General features: G+C 34.0%; 3 protein-coding genes across 3 annotated transcripts; 1 reads left to right on the forward strand and 2 right to left on the reverse strand.

Moving 5' to 3' along the window:
* Positions 1-11,191: 11,191 nt before the first annotated feature.
* Positions 11,192-12,088, reverse strand: LOC104895613 (uncharacterized). Its single transcript, XM_010682173.2, has one exon. The coding sequence runs from the start codon at positions 12,086-12,088 to the stop codon at positions 11,192-11,194; it is 897 nt and encodes a 298-aa protein (XP_010680475.2).
* Positions 12,089-15,486: 3,398 nt separating this feature from the next.
* Positions 15,487-19,893, forward strand: LOC125497385 (uncharacterized). The gene is made up of 5 exons (XM_048644027.2): positions 15,487-16,518; positions 17,024-18,283; positions 18,434-18,705; positions 19,054-19,121; positions 19,197-19,893. Exons 1-5 carry the CDS (start codon positions 15,557-15,559, stop codon positions 19,707-19,709), a joined length of 3,075 nt encoding a protein of 1,024 aa, XP_048499984.2. The 5' UTR covers positions 15,487-15,556; the 3' UTR covers positions 19,710-19,893.
* Positions 19,894-19,950: 57 nt separating this feature from the next.
* Positions 19,951-24,206, reverse strand: LOC104894448 (serine carboxypeptidase-like 20). Its single transcript, XM_010680674.4, has 14 exons — positions 23,805-24,206; positions 22,719-22,864; positions 22,259-22,335; positions 22,051-22,173; positions 21,838-21,940; positions 21,719-21,756; positions 21,543-21,644; positions 21,374-21,454; positions 21,044-21,286; positions 20,832-20,897; positions 20,627-20,748; positions 20,378-20,491; positions 20,238-20,283; positions 19,951-20,137 (listed from the first exon to the last, which is right to left on the reverse strand). Exons 1-14 carry the CDS (start codon positions 23,966-23,968, stop codon positions 20,054-20,056), a joined length of 1,509 nt encoding a protein of 502 aa, XP_010678976.2. The 5' UTR covers positions 23,969-24,206; the 3' UTR covers positions 19,951-20,053.
* Positions 24,207-27,247: the final 3,041 nt, after the last annotated feature.

Here is a 27,247-nt window from a genome sequence, read left to right on the forward strand (position 1 = left end):
TTTGCTGACAAAGTTGTCTTTTCATATTGAAATTAAAGGTGGTAATTTGACTCGGTTGTCAATAATTGCATATCAATGTGGTACTCCCTCAGCCATAATTTATATGACTAATATGAGTCACTAGTTAGGAAAAAACTTTGTCTACCCATCGGGTAGACTACCCACCATTGATAAGGACGGTTGAGGATTGTGGTAATGAAATCCAACTCAACATCATTAATATTTTTTTAATCATATATTAGTAGTGGGTTGTATACCCGGTGGGTATGTGTAGTAATGTCGCACTAGTTATTTACTTTTATCAATTTTTTTTGGAAAATGATATACATAGTCCTACAAGGGTTAATGGGCTATGTATGAGGTACTTAAAATGAAAATAAAATATTGAATCAAGCATTTATTACCTTAGTTGATGTGAAAATGTGTCTTAAAATCTTGAATTGTTTCTATTAAAAGAAATGTATTTAATGCTTATATGTAGTCCTAAAAACTACATCTACATATAAGTATATAACATTACCCATTTTAAAAAAAAGTTAATAAAAAGTTTCTAGAAAATGGAAAAGAGAGAAAGGGAAGAAAAACAGGGGAGTGCCAAGAGAGAAGGAGAGATGGAACTTGGAAGAAAAAAGTAAAGAGTAAAACTAAAAATAAAAAGATAGAAAAAAGGAAAAGAAGAGAAATAATTAGAGCTGATGTTAATAGTCATAAAGCTAGTCAACGAAGCTGTCGAAATACTATTCAAAAGCTTCAACATGGAGCGAGGTTGTTGGATTATGCTTTAAAATTTGTCAAATAGTTTTTCTAATAGTTAGGATTAGTTGCTAATAATTACTCCCTTCGTTCCAAAATATAGTTCTCATTTCCATTTTGGGTGTCCCAAAATATAGTTCCCATTTCCATATTTAGTTCCACATTTTTCCGTAATTTGCCTAGAAAAATCGTGTCCCATCATTTAATTGCTTCTTGAATTTTTTTTTTCTTTGTTTATTCAACCAAAATGTTACAATTAATGCCCTTTCACCAATTATCTCCATTATCTCTCCTAAAATCATCTTTTCCCATACAACATTTATTTAAATAAACAAAAAATCTTTACTATCCCAACTTGCATAAATTACCGTGAAAAAAGGAAAATGGGAACTATATTTTGGGACGGAGGAAGTAGTTAGTAAGCGAACAAGTAATGGTCTACCTAATGGTCTATTTAGTGGAATAAAAGTAGTGGGTTAAGTAATGGACATGTTATTAGTAGTGTTTTGTATGCCTATTTAAAAATTGTTTTGTTTAATTATTTACGTATGAAAAATATAAAAATGTAGTCTTTTTAATTTCTCTCCAAGTTTCTCTTTTTTCTCCTTTAAAAATTCTACAGGGCGGGGTGTGGAAATCTAGTGACTAGTGATTTGGGGAAAATTATTTTCGGCAAAGCTGACAGTTACGACCAATGAGATACGTGAGACATTGTTTTACATGTATTCGAATAAGGTTTTCGGTAGAGGTGGACATGGATCGGGCCGGTACGTGGGCTAGCCCGATCTGGCAAGGTTTTGGCCTGACCCGGCCCCACTCAGAGTATTTTGGCTAATTTGTCACTTATCTAACCTTATTCCAAATCCATAACAAACAAGAATATTTATTTTATCTTATCTTATCCACCAATTTTCTATCCTTATTCTACTCTAGTAACCTCATAATCTATATCTTTCGTACCAAACTTCCCATAAGTGAATAATTATAATTTATTTTGGGAAGTACATGTGATAAGAAGCTGCAGTTTCTAAAGCTTAACAAATTAGAGGTATGGTACACCTAAATCAATCTGTTTTACATGGACCTGGTTCACATTAAAAATATTGTGGACCAGGCCCAGGCACGTGCCTCGCTACAAACTAGTCACTCCCAATTTCCAAAATCCGCGATTTTCTCTCTCTTTAATAAGATTCTCTCGCTCTAAAATTTTAACAAAACCAGTTGCTCGGAACAAACATACACTATATCATGTCAAAATACACTATCATGTCAACACTATAACGATCGATTATGATAACTTTGTGTAATACACAAATAAACTACACTATATCATTTTAGAATATATTATATCATATCAAAGCACATTATGTCATGCAACACTATTATGCCAAAAAAAACTCAACAAAACACTATGCCAAAATACTCTATATCATTTTAAAATACACTATATTATTTCAAAATACACTATATCATTTCAAAATACACTATCAAGAAAGAGAAGTTATCATAGAAGAGATAAGTTATCAGGAGATAGAAAGAGACGTGACAGAAATCGAAAGTTGTAATTATTACAACTCACGTGAAATGTATGGATCGGATGCGCACCAAGTTAGTGTGCACCAAGTTCATATTAGTCTTTTTACACCTAAATCTATATAAACACTATAAGTGGAAAATATTTTTTGGAGAGCTCTAAATGGGATTTTTTTTTTTTTAGAGCTCTATATGGGAATAATTTTTTTTGGAGCGCTCTCAATTGAGAATTTTTTGATTTGAACTTACATTTTCGTATTGGTAGGAAATCGTTCCCATATTTTATCAATCTCTATTCTATATGTCAAGAAAGGTAGGACACCAAAAAAATAGAAAAAAAAAAAAAGTAACTACTTACTTTCATTTAAAAATAGAAAAAGTAAAAATAGAAAAGGAAACTACCTAATGAATTAAAAAAGTAAAAAAAGATATAAAAAAAGGCATTACAAAAAGAAAACGGTCAACAATTTAAAACTTCATAATATATTAGATATAATTAACAATTAATTTAATTTTTTCATTCCTGAAAAATTAATTTTCTACATATTTTCGCACGCACCGCATGTATATAAAACTAGTCTTTCTTAAGAAATTTTGTAATGGTAACTACCACTTTACTTAATGTTGAAGGATCTTTAACCATAAATCTGAAAACTGAATCAAAATTATCGTTTCAATTCAAAGGAAAATTAAAGTTTAATTTCTCCCACACCTAACCCCCACCAATGACAAAAATGAGAGAGCTTACCATATTTAATTTTACTCCTTCTGTAATTCTGTTTCTTTTACTTGTTACATTGTGTTTGCACGATTTTCAAGACGTTGTTTAACTCTTAACTAGTTATTAGACCCAGGTTATGCCCCGTGTAAGAAAAAAAAAATTATTTATTAATATAATACTTTATTATAATAACACTAAATACAATTTAGCTTAGTGGTTAAAACTTTGGTATATGTATTTGAGGTCTTGGGATCAAACCTTATACTATGCAATTTCTTAATTTTTTTATTGTACATGGATTACATGAACTAAAACTCTCTAGGGAGAGCGCCACGTGATACAATCTCTTGTTTTCGCACGCCTTTTAATATATTTGTATAGATATCTCCTATTCATTTGAAGTAAAATTATAATATATAATTTTAACATTATAAATCTATACATCGAGATAAATCTAACAAAATCACAAATAATTATATTTTTGCTTATAAAAAAATCAAAAATAATTAATCAAAATTTAGGGGGTGTTTGGTTGAGCTTATTTGGATGGATTGGAATGGATGTCATACTATTAAAAATCATACAAGTGTTTGGTTGAGGTAATTTGGTATGGAACCTCATACTCCTTGGATTCTAATTCCACCCAAACCCCCTGAATCTCATACCTACCAACCCCCCAAAGTTTCTAACTCCATTCCTACAAGTATCAACCCTAAAGTAGAGGAAGAGAAATTTCAACTATCTATTTCTTCTACTCTAGCATTGTTCATGGATTACATGAACTAAAACTCTCTAGGGAGAGCGCCACGTGATACAATCTCTTGTTTTCGCACGCCTTTTAATATATTTGTATAGATATCTCCTATTCATTTGAAGTAAAATTATAATATATAATTTTAACATTATAAATCTATACATCGAGATAAATCTAACAAAATCACAAATAATTATATTTTTGCTTATAAAAAAATCAAAATAATTAATCAAAATTTAGGGGGTGTTTGGTTGAGCTTATTTGGATGGATTGAAATGGATGTCATACTATTAAAAATCATACAAGTGTTTAGTTGAGGTAATTTGGTATGGAACCTCATACTCCTTGGATTCTAATTCCACCCCAAACCCCCTGAATCTCATACCTACCAACCCCCAAAGTTTCTAACTCCATTCCTACAAGTATCAAACCCTAAAGTAGAGGAAGAAAATTTCAACTATCTATTTCTTCTACTCTAGCATTGTTCATGGATTACATGAACTAAAACTCTCTAGGGAGAGCGCCACGTGATACAATCTCTGTTTTCGCACGCCTTTTAATATATTTGTATAGATATCTCCTATTCATTTGAAGTAAAATTATAATATATAATTTTAACATTATAAATCTATACATCGAGATAAATCTAACAAATCACAAATATTATATTTTTGCTTATAAAAAAATCAAAATAATTAATCAAAATTAGGGGGTGTTTGGTTGAGCTTATTTGGATGGATTGGAATGGATGTCATACTATTAAAAATCATACAAGTGTTTGGTTGAGGTAATTTGGTATGGAACCTCATACTCCTTGGATTCTAATTCCACCCCAAACCCCCTGAATCTCATACCTACCAACCCCCCAAAGTTTCTAACTCCATTCCTACAAGTATCAAACCCTAAAGTAGAGGAAGAGAAATTTCAACTATCTATTTCTTCTACTCTAGCATTGTTCATGGATTACATGAACTAAAACTCTCTAGGGAGAGCGCCACGTGATACAATCTCTTGTTTTCGCACGCCTTTTAATATATTTGTATAGATATCTCCTATTCATTTGAAGTAAAATTATAATATATAATTTTAACATTATAAATCTATACATCGAGATAAATCTAACAAAATCACAAATAATTATATTTTTGCTTATAAAAAAATCAAAATAATTAATCAAAATTAGGCCTTGTTTGGTTGTATATAGGAAGTCATACTTCCTAGGAAGTTATTTATTCCATGTATTCGAAATTCCTAGGAAGTGTAAAATTGTGTTTGGTTGATAATGGGAAGTAGAGCTTCCTATACCTAGGGGGACCTAGGTAAGTAACTTCCTCCATTTTGGAGGAAGTAGAACTTCCTAGGAAATGCAAATTCCCATGATTTTGCCAACCAAACAACTTCATATACTTCTACTTCTTAGGAATTTACACTTCCCATAATTTGTTTTGTCAACCAAACAAGACCTTAGGGGGTGTTTGGTTGAGCTTATTTGGATGGATTGGAATGGATGTCATACTATTAAAAATCATACAAGTGTTTGGTTGAGGTAATTTGGTATGGAACCTCATACTCCTTGGATTCTAATTCCACCCCAAACCCCTGAATCTCATACCTACCAACCCCCCAAAGTTTCTAACTCCATTCCTACAAGTATCAAACCCTAAAGTAGAGGAAGAGAAATTTCAACTATCTATTTCTTCTACTCTAGCATTGTTCATCTCCTTCTATGCCGTTTTCTACTTCGACGTCGTTCTTATTCTGCAACTGCCATTATAATGGGTGTTTTCATTTTTTTTCAACTGTAAATAATAGGATTTTTTATTTGTTTTTGAATTTTTTTTTTGGAAAATTTATCTAATTTTCTAGTTAGTGGCATATTGTTCTCTGATGCTTCCTTCCGTGTTGGTTGAATGATGCTGCTTCGTCAAACCTCTTCTTTGTTTATTGCTTTAACCTGATACTGCTTCGTCTTCTACTTTCTTTTCTTTTTTTCTGGGTATTTTTTTCTTTTTCTTTTCTTCTGGGTATTTTTTTTGTTCATTTTCTTTTCTTCTGGGTCTTTTTTTTTCTGGACATTTTTCTTCTTCTTTTCTGGGTATTAGTTCAAGCATGACTATTTTTTTTTCTTATATATGTATGCAAATTACTGTATATTTTTAGTGCTAAATTCATACTTCATAATATTCTTAGAGTTAAAAATAAAAAAATAAAAATTTAAACTAGACTTAGAAACCATTCCAAGATTAGACCAAACACTTTGAATGGACATATGATCCATTACAAGATTGAACCAAACAATTTAGAATGGGTATGGGTATATGAATCCATACCACCCTAGTATGTATCTCCATACCATTCCATTCTAGTTTTATGAACCAAACAGGCCCTTAGAAGTTTGATTTCCTAAAATAGATATGTAGCAGGTAAATTAAATTAGGGATTAGCTACAATGAGTACCATCTTCCAATTGAAATGAATATTATCAATAGCAGAGTGAAATTGAGTAACTAGTGCAGGTAATTGTACACAAACTACTTCTTTTCTCCCCAAAACCCCCAACATACCACAAAACTCTACTCATAATTCATAAAACTAGGCTAAAATATGCAGCCTTCTCGTCGGAAAACAAGCTGCTGGTCAGAACTCCATATCGAACTCCTTCGATTCATCTCTCAACACCTCCAAAACAACAAAAACCCTAAAAACCTACACAATTTCCGATCAACCTGCAAAAAATGGCATCGAGCAACATCAATCTCTGCTCTTTTACCTTACAACATTGGTTCAGAAACATTGTTTTCTTCCTCCATCTTTCTTCTTCACCCTCCTACCTCTGGCCCACCATGGATTTTTACCGCAGTAAAAACCACAAAAGAAAAAATCCAACTTTACCACCCACTTTCAGACCACCCACTTCAAAACATTCCTCAAAATTTCATCTTTGATAACTTTCACCCTCGACGTCTTACAGTAGAGTATCATATGTCTGATTTAAGCCTTAAAAAAGATTGTTCGAGATTACTTTTTTGGCATGATAAAGTTTTGTTCTTTTTTAAGAATCAATGTGTACCATCGATGGTGGATGATTGTTCTTTGTTAGCTTTATTTAGAGGTGGTCAATTAGGTGGTTCACCTCCTGTTAAACCTGAGTATCAATATGGGACAGAGTTACCTTGGTTTGATATATCATATGGTTGTCTTAATAAGTTTGATGATATTTTGAGTTTAAGGGGTGTTATTTATGCTTTAGATAGGGTTGGAAAGTTGTATCGAATGTTTACTAAACAATTTGCAGTGCTTAAGATTATTGTCGATAAGCCGGTTTTCGAGGCGAATAGTGGAAGTATGGGGTGGAGGAAGAGATTGATTGGATCATCATCAACTGGGGAGTTGTTTTTAGTTAGTAGGAGTGAAGGGTTGTTGAGAGTTTATAAATTGTGTAAGAAGAAATTATGGAGTTGGATTAAGGTTGAGAGTTTTGGGGATGATGATAAGGTGTTGTTTGTTTCTAGAGTTTGTGGTTTCTTTGTTTCAGCTGATGAATTCCCTGGTTGTAAAGTTAGTAATTGTATCATCTTCTCTAATGATGCTTTTGTTCCCTATTGTAAAAAAGCTGCTGAATCTGAGTTTATAGAAGAGGAGCTTCAGATATTTCAGTTAGGAGAAAATGGTGAGGGTGTAGGTAATGGGATTACATCTTTTCGAGGCTCTCCTTTCGACGTTTTTACTCCGCCGCCATGGGTTTTGCAGGGTCATACATGTTCCTCCTCATCACATTTTGGAAGGTAATCAATAGTGGATGCTTTAATGCTTCAAACTTATGATATTGGTGATGATGGTTTTTAGAGGTGTGGTTGATTTGGAAAAATTGATTGTGGCTGAATTTCACTGCTTCTCAATCGAAGTTCCAAATTTAAGGAAAATTTGAAATTTGTTTTGTTAGGAAAGGATTATCCCCCTAGCAAACACAACGTAGGAAGATCAATTCATACTTATCTCCTAAAACAGGGTAATTATGCTAGATTGTTGTGATTATTGTCTGTCCTTATGTGCAAAGTGTACTACTATATTCAATGATTCAATGCTATGTGTCTTATCAATTATCATGCAGTTGCGGTGCTTTTCTTAAGGAATTGCATCTTATTATCATTATTGCTGAAATCTAATTAAGGGCTTCAAATTGCTTATCTATATGTTAAAGTTCAAATCATATTGTTAAATTATCTGCCTAGTCATTTGTAATAGTTGAATGGCTTCAGAAAAGAAATGCTTGAGATTAAAACTTCATCTGCATGTATTAGTGACAGTGATCCTAAGGAAGATGAAAAGATGGAGCCTGGTGCGAGCAGTCAAGTTGGTGCATCTTCACAAGAGCATGTCTCCGCTCCCTCATTTGAGCCTAAATCCAAGGAACAAAGCAATGAAATTCCTTCAACCTCCGCAGCTCAAAGGAGAACTACCTCCTCCCTCGCTCGTTCTGATGAGAAACACGTGGAAGGTAACTTATTTTGAGTCTGTTCTTAGAGATTGTTACTTTGCTAATTGCAGCCTTTTTTTCCCTTGCAAGCTTTCTCACTTAATCTTATTCATCCATAACACCAGATGTCTTAGAAAAGAAAGATTCTGCTGCAGAATCTGCACCCGGGGTTCCTTCAGTACTGGTAAGCTTGCTTGTTTTCTCTTCAGAGTTTTATGCAAGCATCACTGAAATATTCTTACAGATCTGCAGTTTCTCTTTCGTATCCAAGAAATAACGTTCCAGCTGTTTTGTTCCTTTTGGTGCTGTTGTAGGCTTCGAAGATTTGTGAGCAAAAAATCAAGTTTCAAGGTCTAGATATCAGGTCCAATCTATTGCCGACATTGCAAACTATCTGGACCAAGCATGGAACCATAGTTGGAGAGGATACTGTGCGCAGCAGAGACATGTTAGCTTGTGCTTTAGAATCGTTGGCAAAGATGATTATCATTCTTCAAAATACTACTGCAAGGACGTTGACTGATTTGTTAGCCAAGGACCTTGAATCCATTCTGTATGACCTTCAATGTGTAAGCTTGAAGGTAGACTGGTTGGTTCCTTGTGTTAAAAACGCTTTGGCATTGCACAAAAGCAAGCCTCATATTGAGTCTATAATGGATATTGACAAGTCAATAGCTCAAGCTGATGAAGAAGAAAGAGAGTTCCTTGCTCGTAGTGCTGAAGTTAAGCAGGAATTACAGGAGCGCAGAGCATCTTTGTTCGCAAAAATTCCTTTTCCGGAGCCAGTAGATCTTGATCGATGCCTGGGTGAGGGACTATTGTGATTTGTAAATACAACCTGCTGTGTTCTGTATTTTCAGAGTTCAGACACTCCTTAGGTATGTTTCAGGAACATGGTAAGTTGTTAGTCTTTACATATGGGCCTATTGCATATTTGTAGGTAACTTGAGAGTTGAAAATTATAGTCTAATGCTGACAACTACTGATTTCAAAAATGTAAAAGTGGAAAATATGATGGTGATAATTATATAGACAATTATAACTTTGCAAAATGTGAGATCAATTTGTAGTCTAAGAGCCTTTTCGACACAAGAAACAAGCCAATCTACTTCGAAATGTATACTTCTCAGGTCGGTAATGTGAAACTCAGATAATCAGATTGGCAATCATTCAACAGCCTGTCTGAGTGATCCTTGCAAATGAGTATCAGTGTATCACAGGTGCGAATGACTAACACCCCTCGAAACATGACCTTTGATCTGTTTTCTAATATTTGGCAGAGCAACAGAAGTGATATTCACTTCCTTGTATCAATTCCTTTAAATTCGAACGACAAATTATCACTAGGTGCATGCCTTGAAGTGAAAAGGCTTGGAGTCAAGTGCAATGTAGTTTAGTACCTCAGTTAAAGAGGTTATATAAGCCTTAGACAGACTGAGTTCTGTTTTTCCAATCTTAAAGTCTCCGAATAAGATTCTGAACGGAAAAAAACCAGTTAGTGAAACTTAAACTTCAAGAAGTGGAAATTATACTTCACTAAAGATTACTGAGCTTGTTTTACCTTCCTTGACTTGATGCTGCATTTCATTCATGATTAGGAGTTCTTATGATTCTCCCTTGAGCTTCAGATGTGCAGGACATTTCAGTGTTTTGTTCCTCGAATTCGGGTACGGAACAACCTTGCCTCTTGGCATCGAATTGCATCTTTTTCTCCTCAAGCTCCCTTCACAATAAAACACTAAAGATGTTCAAATTTGAAGGTATATGGATTAAAAAACACAATGAAACAGTAAACAAGTTCTAATTTGAAGGGTTGTGGATTAACAAAAGGGGCTTAAACTTGATTTTACTCTAATTTATTGTGTGATGGGAACTCAAGAAGAGATATTTATGTTATTGTCATACTAAAGTTATTAGTGTTTGTTCTATTAGACAACAAAGATCGCATTTGTTCTCAATTCGTTTAAATAAGAGTTATACAATTACAACCTGTTTGTTAGTCGTTAATAAATTGCAGTAATGGTAATGAATTTTAAGAGTAATTTTATTAGGGAAGCACCCTTAAAATCTCCATAGGGAGGCATTTTTTCTCTATGGACAAGCAATGTCACCCATAAACTTGTGTTTTTGTATCCAAAGGGGAACAATTTTCATTACCACTCATTACCACCTACAAGGTGGTATTGGATGGGGATGAAAATTCAAGAATAAAAGTGAACACTTTAGGGTAAATTAGCATTACCATGGAAATAGACAATGATATTCTTCACAAATTTACGCACAAATTCATTCCCATTACCACCATTTATAATCAACTATCAAACGAGCTGTTAAGGGATTCTTCTGTTTTTAGTATGATCTCTATCATCAATCTCCATTCCAATCATTAATTTTTTTAAAGGATAGGGACTTTTTTTTTTTTTTTTTGATAATTTAGTTCATTTCATTAAAACTCAAAATAGAGTAAAGGCATACAATGAAGTGTCAAGATTGGCATTTTCATGTATTTTTCTTTCAAGATGTTGTAATCTTGACACTTCATTGTATGCCTTTACTCTATTTTGAGTTTTAATGAAAGGATAGGGACTTTATTTTTGCTGCTTGCTGAGTTCACGGAAAACTTTCGTCATTACTTCTGTCTATATACTGTAAAATGACCTTCGTCAGTCGTAAGGGCAGTTTAAAAGAGTAGGGATTCAATGCCTATGCATTAAAAATATCAATCATCTCTTTGTCTACCCAGCTGGTAATTCACCTATTAGAGATAGACGTTAATAACTAGTGGAGTACACTCAACAGAGTTAATTAATTTTTACTTGTCTATTTCTAGTGGGTAGATGTATCAATCTCTTCCTTACCAATCAAATTTTGCTAGAATCAATTATGATGGCTCCACTTTCTCTCTTTTTTTTTTTTTGGAAATAAAGATACCATTACTATATATTAATAGTTATTACAAAACAACATCCCCGTGGAGTTCAGACACAAAATGGCCTTCATCCAAGGCTCCCTCCGAAGCTCCCTCCGAAATGCTAGTGATCAAGTTTTGTTTGTCAGCTAAGAAAATTTCATTACACATTAGGGGGGGAGGGGAGCTTAAAGTACAGAAAATATTAAACCCATCCGATAATCCTTTAGCCTGCTTTGCCACGCTATCAGCAAGTTTGTTTGATCCCCTTCCCTCAAAAACCAGTTTGACGCCTCTAAGATCTTGGAGCAACTCCCTGCAAGATGTAATCATTTCCGAGGAGATATCATTTAACACTTTATCCTGCAAGATGGTTAGTACTGCGCGAAGGCAATCCGAAGACAAAATAGTCTCCTTCCAGTTTTTCCTTTTAATCCAATTCAAAGCTAGTAGGATGGCATATATTTCTGCTTCCATGGCATTATTTGTTGCAGTTGACATTTTAAATCCCTCAACCCATTCGGCATTATGGTCACGACAAACTCCGCTTAAGGTGGCTTGTTTTGTATTGGCATAAAACGAGGCATCTGTGTTTACTTTGTGGTGGTTTAAAGGTGGTGGTTTCCATGTAGTGGTTTTGGGTGCTTTTCCCACCTTAGGTTGGTTCTGGGTGAAGAACCATTCAGTGGCGGCCCAAGTTGATTTTTTAATGAGGACATCAGATGTCACGTTTGTTTTAGAGAATACCCAAGCATTACGTCTTAGCCAAATATTCCAAGCTGTAAATATAAAAATTGCATTACAGGGAGTGTGAGACTTTGAAGATTGGTCTGAAATTTTGTTTTTAAACCAGGCTTTGAAAGGGATAGCAGGTTGGATGTCCACTTTAGAAAGACTCCACACTTCCCTTGCACGTGGGCACACTCTAAGTATGTGATCCATATTTTCTACAACCCCTGGGCAGAAGGTACAGTAAGGGCTTATGTTTTTAATCCTCCAGTTCAGGTTTTCGTTCGTTGGCATCCTTCCCCACCAAGTTTGCCAAATGAAGAGGATTTGTTTTGGGTGACCCGGGGCCCTCCAAACCCAGTCCCAGCTCACGGCATCCATAGTATTATATCATTTTAGTTATATCATTTTACACATAATTTTAGGTTTATCTACTCCCTGCGTTCTATAATATAGTACTTATTTCTTTCTTTTCATGAAAATTAAGTAGAATGGAGGGAGTAGTAGGATTTTGAAAAAATATACTCCCTCCATCCCAAAATATAGTTCCCATTTTCCTTTTTTCACGGTAATTTATGCAAGTAGAATCTAAGAAAGATAGTAAAGATTTTTGTTTATTTAAATAAATGTTGTATGGGAAAAGATGATTTTAAGAGAGAGAGTGGAGAATGATTGGTGAAAGAGCATTAATTGTAACATTTTGGTTGAATAAATAAAGGAAAAAACAAATTTCAAGAAGAAAATAAATGATGGGACACAGTTTTTCTAGACAAATTACGGAAAAATGTGGAATTAAATATGAAAATGGGAACTATATTTTGGGACACCCAAAATGGAAATGGGAACTATGTTTTGGGACGGAGGGAGTATTTAATAAAGTACTTTTGTCTTGTAACTACTTTTCTATTTTCTTTTTCCTTAAAAAAATCAAAAAGCAATAAGTTTTTCTTGGTATAGTGCAAAACAATAAATAGGAGAAATACATTTTGAAAGAAAGATGCGAATATTTTGGAAAGTTTGTGTAAAAATTGAGGATAATTTAGTCAAACCAAATTGATAAAAAAATGAAATAGACACAATATTCTTGAACACCTAAAATAAAATGTAAGCACTATATTATGAGACGAAGGGATTATATGTACTAAAATCCCGAAATCACTCTTGGAAGATAAAAAAACATGGGAAGTAACACTTCCCACAAATTTTCATGTTCAACAAAAATGAAGTTACCTAACTAAAATCCCTGAGTGGAACTTCTCATATGAAGTATATTTTCCTATGATTAATCAAACAAGATTTTAAAAAATTCCTATGATTAATCAAACAAGATTTTACAATTTTTAGGAAGGGAAAGTCAAAGTTACTTCCATGTTACTTAGTGGTTGTTTGATATATAGGAAATTACGTAAGTTAAAATAAGGGAAATGAAAGTTTTTTGGGAAATTGAAATTCTCACAAAACTTGGGAATTTATTCGCCCACCCATCTCTTTTGGTCATTTAGAATTCTTGTATCAATTTATGGAAGTTGCAAATTCTTTTATGCCAACCAAACATCAAAACCATTTCCTATGAATTACATATTTATACACTGAATGACTGAATGTGGTAATTGAAATTTCATCGTCGTTACTTGGAATTATAATCGGCTCCTACTCTGCAAGCATGATTTAGCTATCTAAAATCTATTTATTTATACTAATATATTAAAAGGCGTGTATGACAACGTATACATGTCACTTGGCACCTCTCTTAATTACTCCATTAGAGTTGTTCAATGTGTACATATATCATGTTAACTAACAAAAGTAAATTGGTTTCCAATAAGATTTGAAATTGTGACATCTTGCTATTACATAGCACAATTATCATCTCAACCAACTTTTAATCATGTTCTGAATGTCCACGTTATTATATTTGTGCCTTTCAAATGTTGAGTTTTCTTTATGTTTGGTTGAATGCAAATGGAAAAAAAATACACATCAAGTTTGAAAATACTACCCAAGAAAACGCCCTGGCCAAAATACTAGTTACCTTGGTTGAAACTCGAACCAAAATGGAGCAATACTTCAAATACAAATTATTAGAATAGTCGGTCTAATTTTAACATAAAATTAGATGAACCTAAGACTGAATTCTAGCAAGCCCATTCCATTTTCACTCTACGCAACACTATCCTAGTCACCCTTCTCTTCTCCTTCCTTTGTATTCTTGATTCTCGAAATACAACAGACAATTTCAAAAAAGATAACTCGGTAGTCTTACCAAACGGATTAAACTAGTCACTAAATGGATTAAACTAGTCACTGAATGGGTTAAAAAATATCATTACTAAATAGATTAAACTGGTCACGAAATAGATTAAACTAGTCCCTAAATAGATTAAACTGATTCCTAAATTGATTAAACTAGTCGATATATTAAAAATGTGATATACTCTCTTTCTAATATTAGACTTGAACTGTATCTAATTTTAAATTAAAAGTAGACAATTTCTTACAAGAGTATATCAAAATGTTAGTGGGTAGACTTGAGTTATTCAAAAACTCGAAAACTCAAAAAGGCTGATCATCAAAAAGGTGTCATGCTCTCTTTCTAATACTCCCTCCGTCCTAAAATATAGTTCCCATTTCCCTTTTTTCACGGTAATCTATGCAAGTAGAATCTAAGAGGGATAGTAAAGATTTTTTTTGTTTATTTAAATAAATGTTGTATGGGAAAAATGATTTTAGGAGAGAGAATGGAGAATAATTGGTGAAAGAGCATTAATTGTAACACTTGGGTTGATTAAACAAAGCAAAAAACAAAATTCAAGAAGCAAATAAATGATGGGACACGGCTTTTCTAGACAAAATTACAGAAAAATGTGGAACTAAATATGAAAATGGGAACTATATTTTGAGACATTCAAAATGAAAATAGAAACTATATTTTGGGACGGAGGGAGTATTAAACTTGAACCGTGTCTAATTTTAAATTAAAAGTAGACGATTTTTATAAGACCAATCAGTATTTCAAAATATTGGTGAGTAGACTCCGTAGAGTTAAGTTATTGACAAACTTGCAAACTCAAAAAGGCTGATCATCAAGTTTTATCAAAAGCAAAATTCCATTAACACCATATCATCAATCCTAACAGTAACAGGTGCCTTTTTTGCCCTTTCCTTAGAAGGCCTTAATATGTGTGCCTATACTTCCTAACTAGAAATTTTTTTATCCACCTATAGAATAGATTCGCCATTAATAAAGATTTGTTGATAGTTGTGGTAATGAAATCCAACTCAACATAATTAATATATATTTTTTACTATACCATATTTAATACAATGCAAATTTAGATGATTGAGTATATCTAGTGGAGAACTAGTCAATAGTATCATTCATCATCAACTTCATTTCCCTTCTCAAAAAAGCTTTGAAAATAACAGAGGATTGAGAAAATGAGCAATAATCGTCAACGGCATAATTTGTGGTCTAATCTTCCAGGTGAAATCATCCAAAAAATCTTCAAACACCTCAAAACTCGACAGCAAATGCTCCGGTTTAAAAGTGTTTGTATCAAATGGAGGAAACACTCTCTTCCTTTCCCTTCAAACATTTTATCCCTTACACTCCCTCTTCCCATTCCCATTCCCTTTCACAATTCCACCAACCCTTTAATTCTCCAAGTAAGTTCCATTTATATGATCACTCCTTATCATTCCTCTGTTTCACCTGTTTCTCTACATCCATGGATGATCATGGCACAGGAATCGAACCCGGGTAAAATCCAACTATGTCATTCCCTCACTGGAATACGAGTCAAGAACTTCCCACTGAGTCTCAACTTGACTCAGTTCCGAGTTTCCAAACTCACTCAAGGGTATAACTTTAAGTTATCTGATAATATCCACAAAATCATTCTGTGTTCATCAACTTCACCTTCTTTTATAGAAGTCATAGTGTTGTATGGTAAGGGAACTTTAGTAAAACTCACTGCACGAATACTCGAAAGCCGAGCTCATGAAGAGGAGGAAGAGGAAGAAGAGGAAGAAGGGTGTAGTTGGAAGAAGTTAAAAGTAAGAAAAAGCAGACAGTTTTGGTTCCACTGCTTAGATGATGTCGTAGAGTATAAGAAAATGGTTTGTGCTATTGATAGAAATGGAAAGTTGTATGTATTAGACACTAAGGCAATGTACGTGGAGCGCGTGCTGGTTAGTGATCCCGTTTGTAAGGGATTGCCTAACTTCAGGCGAAAGCGGCTAGTGGTGGACTGCACATCAGAGGAGTTGTACATGGTGGTGCGTGAGCATATGATGGTTGAAGTAGGATTTACAATCTACAAGTTTAACGTGGAAAGCAAAAGATGGGATGTGGTTAAGTGTTTAGGAAGTGAAAGAGTGTTGTTTGTAGGTGTTGATCATTGTTTCTTTGCGAAAGCTAATGATTTTCCTGGTTGTAAAGGAAATTGTATTGTGTTTGGTGCTAATTGTTTTACTCAGTATCGTGGAAATGATGGCCCTGATAATAGATTGTTTGGTGATGAAGATGTTGAAGTTGGAGTGTACCAATTAGGTCAAGGAAACAACTTCAGCTTATTATCTTTGGTTTCCCCTGAATTTTCTAGAGTGATTTGGCCTCCTCCAAGTTGGTTTTCACCTAAAACGTACGTATGTGTTTATGGTTGCGATGTTTTATTAGACAATGTTTTAAATTTTGTATGAGGCGGACTTACAGTAATTTATCGAGAAGTTGGTGACTTTTCCAAATGTACGTGTTGTTGATTTGTGTAGGGATAAAGTTGATTGCTTTCTGTCTCTAACTAATGCTAAAAACATGCTTTCCTTAAGTGTAATTTTGAGTGAAGATTGTTCATATTTGCTCGTAATGAAGAAATTACAAAAACACGAAGTTGAATGGTTGATAACTTTCATGTTGATAATCCATCTAAATGCTTTGTTGCATATGATTTGGTTGATAAATTTTTAGTGATATGCTTGCACTATCTTTGTGTTGATGAAGATTTAGCGGAGTTACTTACATTTGCTCCCTATTATTGTTTCATAGGGATCAATCTCATATTTGAGCTTAATTAACAGGAAAAAGAAAGGAGACTTTTTCATGAAATGGTTGCTAGAAATCTGAACTTATTTTTCTTTATGTTTATGAAGCAAATGCAATATATCCGAGAAGATCACAGAATCAGGATTCTTCAGCCAACAAGCTTCAGATGAAGAGATCAGTTCCAGCAGCGAAAAAGGTCTTTCTGATGATCATGCAGAAAAGATGGTTACAGACTCATCAGATGAAAGCTCTTCTGATGACAATAAGGATCAAAACAAGATTTCAAGTTCATCAAGTGAGCAGACTTCCGAAGCTCTTCTGATGACGAAAAGGCCTTGCACGAACTCAGCCATCTTACCTTTCGACTTTGGTTCCGAGACTGTCTTCTCTTCCTCAGTTGTTCTAAACCACCCTCCTGTGCCAGGCTGCAGCCCACCCTGGATAGTCAGCTCAGTTGAGAACAGAGGAAAAACCCAACTTTTCCATCCTTTCTTCGGAGAAACTCTCCCAAATGTTCCTGAAAATGTCTTCTTACATCAGTTTCACCCTTGTTACCTTGGTGTTCACTATCATATGACTGCTAAAGTGAATGACAACAACTGCTCAATGTCTCTTTTCTCGCATGACAAAGTGTTGCTATTCGACCTCTCTGAAGACCAATCTTTTTCGTGCATGGTTAAGAAATGCTCGGTGTTGGTTTTGTCTAGAGGAGGTCAATTAACTGGTTATAAATGTGGAGCTAAAGTACCCTATTTTCACTTATCATATGGTCCTGTTGACAAGTTTGATGATATTATCTGTTTCAAAGGGGTCATTTACGCCTTAGATAGTCTCGGAAAGCTCTACCAAATATCTACCAACAATTTTCCAGTACTTCAAATGCTAGTCAATACACCCGTTGTTAAGGCCAACAGTGCAATCAATGGATGGAGGAAGCGCTTGGTTGCATCACCCTGGGATGAACAACTGTACTTGGTTGTTAGGGATGATCTCAAGGATGTGTTAAAGGTTTACAAGTTTTCTAAGTATCGCGAGACATGGAATTGGATCCTAGTTCAAAGTTTTGTGAATGATGATCAGGTGTTGTTTTTGTCTAGAGTTTACGGCTTTTTTGCTCCGGCTAATGAGTTCCGTGATTATTGTCAACTCAGCAACTGCATCTTCTTCTATGATGCTTTCCCTTCATGTTACAATGTAACTAAGCAAGTCAGTGTTCAAGAAGAGATACAGGTTTTCTGGTTAGGAAGAGACAGTCATAACATAAAACCGATTTCATCTTACCCTGGCTTCCCAGCTTTTGATTTCTTTTCTCCCCCAAATTGGATTTGGCAGGATCATACTTCTTCGGACCAGTCGAATCTTCAAAGGTAATCAATAATGGTTGTAACTTGTAAGTTAGTAATCTAATACCCAAGAATCTTAATTTTAGAGATAACTGTAGTTACATGTCTGAGTATGCTGAATGTCCTAAAAGAGCAATGCTTGAACTTGGAATTCATCTGTGTATGTTTGTGTAGGGACACTGAGGAAGATGAAGATATCGAACTTGTTACAAGAAGTGGTGCATCTTCACAAGAGCATGTATCTGCTCTTGCATTTGGACTTAAATCTGAGGAACAAACGAGTGAGGTTCGTTGTACCTCTGCAGCAAAAGTCTCTGCAACTTTAGAAACTGTTGCTCTGCAACATACCATGAAGAATAATTCTGATCCTCCTTCGGCATTTGAACATAAGCAACACAGTTTAGGGACTTCTGAAATGAATAATCACAAGAATGGAGGACGTTTAGGTAACTCACTCCCCAACTTCCTGTGCATGATTCTCATTTTAAATGTTAGAGCTTAGAAATGTTATACTCCCTCCCTTATCTTATAGTGGTTGTTTCTGTTTTCCAACGCGCACAACTTTAACATTTATTATCTTAAAAACTACAAGAAGTTGATATCTTGAAAGTTGAAACATTAACGTTGTATAGTAGTAATATGATGAAGTATGATCGAGATGGCGTGTATGAATAGTGCAAAAGTCAAACTCGAATCTCTATTGGAGGAGAACAGGGGGAGTACATGATAATGTATTTATAACCCTTTTCCAATACTTAGATGACCTATGTAACTTGATTTTTGTGCATATGTAGGTCCAGATTTCTCAGAAGAGAAAGAATGTGGTGCAAGTTATACACCTGTGACTCCAACTATACTGCAGGTAAATATGCTGGTTATTTTCTGTAAATTTGATCATTGCAGCATGTTTCACTTTCTCTTATTAACCTATCTACAGGCTTGTAGAAGTTGCACTTCAGCTGTCGAATTTAACGGGATTGTCATCAAGTCCGAGTTTTTGCCAACTTTACAGGTCATTTGGGATAAACACGGTAGCCTATTTGACGAAGATACTGTCCGTAGCAAGGACATACGAGCTTGCGCTTTGGAGTCACTGGCAAAGCTCAACATCACTCTTCAAAATACTACTGGAAGGACTTTAACTGATTCCCGAGTTGATGAAATCCGATCCATTGTATCAGACCTTCAACGCTTAGGCTTGAGAGTAGATTGGTTGATTCCGGTTGTTAAGAAGGCCGCGACACTCCAAAAAAGCAAGCCATTCATTAAGTCTATAATGGCCTTGGACAAGGAAAAAGCTGAAATTCATAAAAAGGAAAAGGAATTTCTGGCCCTGAGCGCTAAGATAAAGCAAGAACTAGAGGATGAAAGAGACCATTTGTCTGCTATGATTCCTTTTCCAGAAGTAATAGATCTTGATGATTGCTTGGGAAGTGGAATGTACTGCTAGATTGGTGAATTAAGGTCACTTTTGTTACTTTCAGACACTCTTGTAAGTGCAAGTAGTGGAACATTCACTCTCTTTTGTCAATGTATGTATGAATGTTTAGTTTGTTATTATGTAAGAGATTAGTAGAATCAACTTATATCGGAAGACATGTTTCCCAATCTCATTCAATGTTCTGAAGAGTGTAGACGTGGAGGAATGACATACACAATCGAAAATTGATCCGAGTCTAATCTGGCATATATGTACTCAACGAGATCAAATCATATGTATTTCTTTTCAAATGTATCCTACAGAAGTTTATTAGTCAAACGAATAAATTTCCACCCTCATTAAAATCTAATATTTCATATCTTCTGCCCTGCAAGAAACTGGCTGTAAAAGTACAGTGCTTCTCGCGGCTTGTATTCTGGTACCGTGTGTCCTGCCCCCTGTACCAGCAATTCATGTCACAGTGTCAGACTTGTGTTCTAAAGAAATTCATGTTTTAAAGTTCTTGCATACGAATGATATAGAACTTCATGGACCAACCTTTATAGTAAGATAAGTCAAATTCTTCTCATACCCCTGTATAAACCTGCAATTCAGTAAACAGCAGTTATTTTCATGACCATACTATAAAAACGTGCTTAATGTATAGAATATGCCTTCGTTAGTTTAGAACTACAAACCCGGAAACTTGTTCATTGCAAACCCATGGCCGCCACTCATCCAATACTTTGTACCCAATAGATTTTGTCCATGCCTCACTCCCGGTGTATGGAACACACATATCATGGTCTCCGCTGTCATAAGTTACAATGATTCAGAAAATTTTGTAAGAGAACTATATTCACATTATCAGTGAAATCATGCTGTCAGTTTCTTTCTCATTGTTATATAATATCGCGTGAACAAAGATATGAGCTAAGATATATTACCTATATATGAGGGCTTGATAGCCCCTAGAAGTGAGGTTCTTATGGTACTTAATCATGCTTCCAGCGTCATGATTGTATGAAATTCTGCTTGTGCATAATTCCCAGCTACCCACCACACTTTCCTGGGAGCATTATCAGAACCATGAAACTGACAGTTGAAACTTGAGAAACTTTTACACTGAAATGGTAAATAATGTTATATTACCTCTTCAGCATGAATTGCTTTTCTCACTGCCTTCTCATTCAGCCATGCAGTTGCAACTTCATCGTTCTATATTTTTCAAAATTTGCAAATATGCACATTGTAATTATTCTCTAAATAATAGTAGCAAAACGATGGACCAAAGAGATTATCAAATTCAAGTACTACCCAAATATTTCTACTGTAAAAGAAGTATTTGGCATCGAGTGACTTACAATGCAAGGAACACCAACACTATTGGAGATCTCCGGCCAAGTAGGAACAATCCCGTCTCTGACAGGAGCTCTGAGAGGCCAAGCGCGTCCAAATATTCTTTTCCTGACAGGAAGAGGCCGTTCAGTTCCTCCTAAAGTCCTGAAGCTTGATGGTAATTTTAGATTAACAGTGCTCTGCTTGCTTGAGTCAGGGGAATGATAGCATGGCTCTAGAATGTCATATATATTCAGTCCATCAACATCCTGCAGTTGATCAGATTGCACAATGTAAACAAAAAATCCATAATAGAATATTGTAGTATTAATATTTAGATATATGCAGTGAATAACCTCATTAACTTTTGTAAGCAAGCGGTCACAACCATCAGAGGTCGGATTGTAATAGTTTCCTTCACATTCAGTGATTATATCCTGCACAATTACACTTGAATGTGTCATATATATTAATTGCAAAGACGAGAAGTCTCCCATTCCACATAAAGGAAATTTTTTGGTGTACCTGGTATAGTTCATTTGAGATCAAACCCATCCCATGAGCAAAAGGAACGAGTGCGTTTCCATCATAAGTTTCATCTGTAACTCCATTTCCTACCATGTAGCCCTGCATATCAAGACAATAAGATATACTATATGGTTGACAAATCATCTTCTAGAAACAAAATAACAATACTGTACCTTCAAATTGATGACAGGTTTCAAACCAGCATCAAGTCCTGCAAACCTCAAGAATATTACTCTTTGGATGAGATCGTATTTCACAATAATTTTTCTAACAAATCATAGAAAAGAAGTACCTTTCACAACTTCTGAAGCAAGGGTTGGCACATAAATCCCAGCATATGATTCACCCGCAATGAAAAAAGGGTTCGCGACAAACTCTTTATATATATCGAACCACTGCATGTATCATATTGGTAACATCAGGATTTAGTCGGAAACCAGAATCATTGCAATGTCATAAAGGTAAAATAACTTACAATCTTAAATCTAAATATATGATAATGTACCTTAAGCAGGAATGTATGAGCATCAGTAGCAGTCTTGATATCACCAGTACTATAGTCACTTGTGTCCCGTGAGTAAGAATATCCAACTCCTGCTGGAGAATCCAAGTAGATTACGTTGGAAACCTGAACATTTATACAAAGAACATCAAACTAAGTTCATAATAACGATTAAGCGACTAAATCATGGAAACTTGAGGTTGGTTGTGACCTTGGACCAACTGTAAGGATTAATATGCAACTTTGGCAAGCCTCCTTCTGTCTTTGCTGCCTCAAAATTAAAAGGACCTGAGATATACAGTAAACTACTAGTTCAAATAGACATCATTGAACATGAAGTTAACTAAATTCATGAGAGCACAAAGTACTCTATCACATTGAACTGAAAGCATGATACTTTTTATAAATTTAGTCCATCTTTTTTCTAGAGGATCATAGATATTTTGAACACAAAAGTAAACTGGTGATAGATGGCATGGCAGATTGGCAGCAGCTCAAATTGTTAGGGCAACATTTTAGTAGCAATATTTATAACCTTCCTCCGTTCTGAAATAGGTAAAACACTTCTCTCAAAAAGCTCTCGCATAAAAGAGACATGTAACCAAAACCCAAGAGACAGGGATCATCCAGTACACTTTGTAAGGACATATTGATTAGCTTGAAAGACATACCATGCTCATAGACGAAGCCATCGAAACTCGAGCACCCGGGTCCTCCATTAAGCCAAAGAACAACAGGATCCTGAGATGGGTTTCTCTCTGACTCAACAAAGTAATAGAACAACTTCTTCCCATGACTCTCATCAATTGTCACATACCTTCACAATTTTAATAACATGATGATCATGTCAAAAAATCAAATGAATGAATCCCCACAGTAAAAATTACTCCCTCCGTCTTTTTTTATTTGCTACAAGCACTTTTTCACAAAGACCAAGGAGGGAGTGGGGACCATTGACATAAATGGAATTAACAAAAAAGCAAATAGGTAAATTATGGGACCTATGTATTATATATGGAAACATTTACAAAATCAAGAAGGGAGTGATGGCAAATTTGTACTCCCTCTGTTTCAAAATATAAGACATTTACGCTTTACGAAAATTTACTTTGACCACAAATATCTCTCAAATACAATAAGTAAAAATTATAAAAATTATACCGTTGGATTCGTCTTGAAAAATACTATAATAATATTATTTTTTAAAATTTTATATCAACATAAATTGAGAGTAATTAACGGTCAAAGTTCGACCTCAAACATCGTGCGTGCCTTATATTGTGAAACGGAGGGAGTAAATAAAGTAGGGGACCTATGTACTATATATGGAAATATTTGCAAATGTAGCAAATAAATTGAGACACCCCTAAATGACAAAATGTAGCAAATAAAAAAAGACAGAGGGAGTACCATTCACACTCAATGTCAGTAAACTAAATTGATTTGTACAAGTTCAATATGAGATTCTCCAAATTAAAAGAGTACTAATTGAGAATATTCAAACTACCATTCAATTCATAGCCAATATAAACAAACTATAAATACTTTTAAGAAGGCATATTCAAAGTTAACAACTTTGATTTTATATTAAATGACATTTTGTCAAACCTTGATTGATTAATCCTAACATACCAAAAACAGAGCAATTAGCCAAATAAATCATTTCCCACGAAAAGAAGGAAAAATTCCTTCAAAGCAAAAATAAAATGAACAAAGAACACATTAATTATGTTAAGAAAAATAGATTAGAGAAATACCCAGAATAATGCTTAGAAGGAAAAGTGCCAGTAAATCCAGGAAGTTGTGTAACAAGAGAACTTTGAGGGGCAGATTCAGTAAATATAAAACAGAACAAAAACACCACCATTAACATTAATGGTGCTTTGATTAAATTAAGATTAAGTTTGTAAGTCTCATCCATGACTGTTCAGAATCTCTCTAAGCAGAAGAAAGATGGAAAAAAAGGGAGAAAAGTAAGAGTTTTGACCAACTTTTGAAGATGAAATTTTGATGATCATCACATTTATAAGCAAGGGTTGTTCCAAAACGTGTGCATCTTAGTTATGTTTGTTGTTCCTTAGAAGTGAGGGTTGAGGTGAAATCAACGTTTTTTAAATGGATATTTTTGGTTGAGAGTAGTAAAAGATGGAGTAAAAATACATTTAGGAAAGAATGAAGGTGAAAGGTTAGTAGAAAGAATGAAGGAAATTGTGGAATTTGAATTGCCAAGCGTATCTAATTTTACTATATTTGCCGATCCCGATGTTAAAGCTCCATTTCCATCAAGGATATCCGTTTTTTTTTTCTAGGTTTTATAATAAAGATGAGTAGATATTGTTGATTCAACTTATTTTTACTTATATTTCGAAATATTCATAATAACTTTTGAAAAGTTTAATAAAATTCACTAAGTGATGATAAGGACTATTCTTAATAATCCTAAAATAATAAATAGTAGGTTTTAAAATTTCTAACTTTCTACCTTTTTTAACATATAAACTTTTTTTTTACTAAAATAATAGAAATTCCGGTCCGTACCGAACATTTTCGGGTTTGGATCGGAATGGATCGGAAACCCGGAATCGGGAATTTTTGTGGACTGAGGACCGAAATATCCGGTCCGAATCGATTTGTGCACACCCCTAACCACAAGGCATAGGTTAATAGTATCAAAATTGTTACTTCCTCCGCACTTTTCCTACTACAATAATAGGATCTTTAATAGTTGAAGTTGTGTATTGACAAGCGTGACAACTCAATTGGCAATAGAAAAACAAACGGAGGAAGTATCTATATAAGAGGTGTATATATCATTATACAAAAAGTTTTCATTTCAAAATCTAATCACACTAAAAATCTTATAGGATTCCCTTAGCTTTATCTTCAATATATATCCTTATTTATATTTTATCTACAAATAGAATCATGTTGGATTATATTTTATTTTAATGAAATCTTAAAATTGTTAACTTATGCCTTGCGACATACTCCCTCTGTTTTTTTTATCTTTCTCACTTAGAATCTTGACACTATTCATGCATAGAGAGAATCTTCTCAAATGTTCTCAATTTATAAGAAAAAACATAGTCATGTGGGGTCTTGTTTGATTCGTCTCAATTAGTACTTTATTAATATTCAATCGTTATAATTTTTACTAATATATAATAAAAGATATTTAAGTTTTAAAACGTGCATTGGCAAACGTGCAAAGTCAAAGTAGGAATGATAAAAAAAAAACAGAGGGAGTAGGTCATAAAAGTCCTATTTTTAATTGTTACATTTTTATTTTGAGAAATCAAACTAACAACGCCGCCGGTTATTTTGATTTTTTTAATAAGTAAAAATATAGTTATGTGTGGTCTTTCAACCACCTAAAAATTGTGAGTGTGAATATAGCATGATTTGCATTTTAGTCTTTTACGATACTTGATTTCTTTTTAGGTACAAAGGTTTCCTTACGAGGATAATTGATATGACAAACAGTCAAATAATTAAGTATAAAAAACAATAAAAGTTACCAGAAATAGATAAAAAAAGACATTAGTTATACAAGAACATTATAAAACTGAAAATTTAAAAAGAAAAAAAAATGATATATGCAATTCTTAGATGATTAAGTGAACTTCTACATTTTGCGAAAACTAGCCAAAAAAAACAGCCCAAGAAAAAAAAAGTGAACAAGGTAAAAAGTTAAGTGGTTGAGTGAATTTCTCCAATTTGTGGAAATAGAACTTAATTTCTTCCCATAAAGTGTCACTTTCTATATTTGTGTTACCAAATAACTCTACATTTTTCAACAACTTCCCTAAATATTGACCTTTTTATTTCAACTAACTAACCCTCTCTATACCTTGGTGAGGTCAAGGGTGCAAGGATTAGTAAGGTTGACTTTCTGTGTTTTCTTATGACTTCCCGTGAGTTTTCTTATTTGCTTTGATTTTTTTTATTTTCTCCTAACTTTCTAAAACTACTCTCTACTTGTCAACTTTTACTGGTTGAACATTTGTTCTTTTTTTAACTTTTATAATTTTTTGTAAATTTATTGAGAATAATAAGTTAAAATAATGCAAATAATCTCTATTAATATAAGATAAGAGGATATGACTTGGGGTCTACCCTAAAATACAAGTATACCTTCAAATAAGAAATAATGAAACTCATCTTTACCAAAAAATAATGTTAACTTATACGACAAATTATCAAATTTTAAGGCAATTTCTATTTGTTTTCGCTTACTACACATACATATAAGACTAATATACCCTAAATGCATTTATATAAAGCTACAATTTTTCTTGACACTTGATACTCGTGTATTAAATGCATATATGATATATAAATAGTAATCTTAATACAATTACGGTTTAAGACCAAATGCATCAATAGCTTAAGGTAGTGTTTGAAAATTTGTATTTCATTTCAAATAATGGAATTGAAATATGGAATTTAAAGTTTGTATTTCAATTCCTAATCATTGTTTTGTAAAGGGGGTTTGATAGAGGAGAGAGAAATAGAGGTTTAATGAAGTGGAGAGAGAAAAAATATGGGTTTACTAAAGGAGATAGAAATAAATATTAGAAAGAGAATGAGTGAAGTTGGGATATAGATACTCATGGAGTTGAGATATATATGAGGATAGAATTTCAAATGACAAGGTAATAGCTTGAATTTGAAATTCTACTAATATAGGCTTTTGATAAGAATTTGCACAAATTTCATAATTTTAAATTTCATGCCATCCAAACAATAGATTTCATCAAAATCCAAGATTTGAAATGAAATCTTGCTATCCAAACATAACATAATCTGATTTAATAATAGCTAACATTTTAGAATTTCTCTACGCTTTTTTCTTTAGAAAATCGCATCAGAAAGTTTTTTTTGTCCTACTACGAGGAGCTTCCCGCCGCTTTCAGCGAGTGGGCTAATCTTTCGTGGGAGTTTGCATGGTGTACCTCAAAGGGCGTCATCCACCCGAGTTGGATTTTTTTCCGTACCCAAGGTTCAAACCCGAGACCTTGGTTAAAGAATGGGAGACCCTTAACCACTTACTCCAACTTTAATTGGTAAATGCAATTAGAAAGTGGATGTATTGGTTTGATAATGATTGAAGCAAAAGAGAAGGAAAAGTTTTTTTTTGAGGTTGGAAAATATAATTTCATCCTGAATCTATTTGGCTTTGGACTAAAATTAATATTCC

Source organism: Beta vulgaris, chromosome 5 (assembly GCF_026745355.1).
Source record: "Beta vulgaris subsp. vulgaris cultivar EL10 chromosome 5, EL10.2, whole genome shotgun sequence".
Lineage (NCBI taxonomy): Eukaryota > Viridiplantae > Streptophyta > Magnoliopsida > Caryophyllales > Amaranthaceae > Beta > Beta vulgaris.

What these genes read in the sequence shown, in the direction of transcription:
- LOC125497385 (XM_048644027.2), top strand. Translation starts at nt 15,557, where the DNA reads ATGATCACTCCTTATCATTCCTCTGTTTCACCTGTTTCTCTACATCCA. An exon ending in AGTTGGTTTTCACCTAAAAC is followed by an intron (nt 16,519 to 17,023) that starts GTACGTATGTGT and finishes ATGTTTATGAAG; the next exon opens with CAAATGCAATATATCCGAGA. An exon ending in CAAGAATGGAGGACGTTTAG is followed by an intron (nt 18,706 to 19,053) that starts GTAACTCACTCC and finishes GTGCATATGTAG; the next exon opens with GTCCAGATTTCTCAGAAGAG.
- LOC104895613 (XM_010682173.2), bottom strand. Translation starts at nt 12,088, where the DNA reads ATGGATCACATACTTAGAGTGTGCCCACGTGCAAGGGAAGTGTGGAGT.
- LOC104894448 (XM_010680674.4), bottom strand. Translation starts at nt 23,968, where the DNA reads ATGGATGAGACTTACAAACTTAATCTTAATTTAATCAAAGCACCATTA. An exon ending in TCTCAAATGAACTATACCAG is followed by an intron (nt 21,455 to 21,542) that starts GTACACCAAAAA and finishes GTAATTGTGCAG; the next exon opens with GATATAATCACTGAATGTGA. An exon ending in TGACTTATCTTACTATAAAG is followed by an intron (nt 20,138 to 20,237) that starts GTTGGTCCATGA and finishes TTGCTGGTACAG; the next exon opens with GGGGCAGGACACACGGTACC.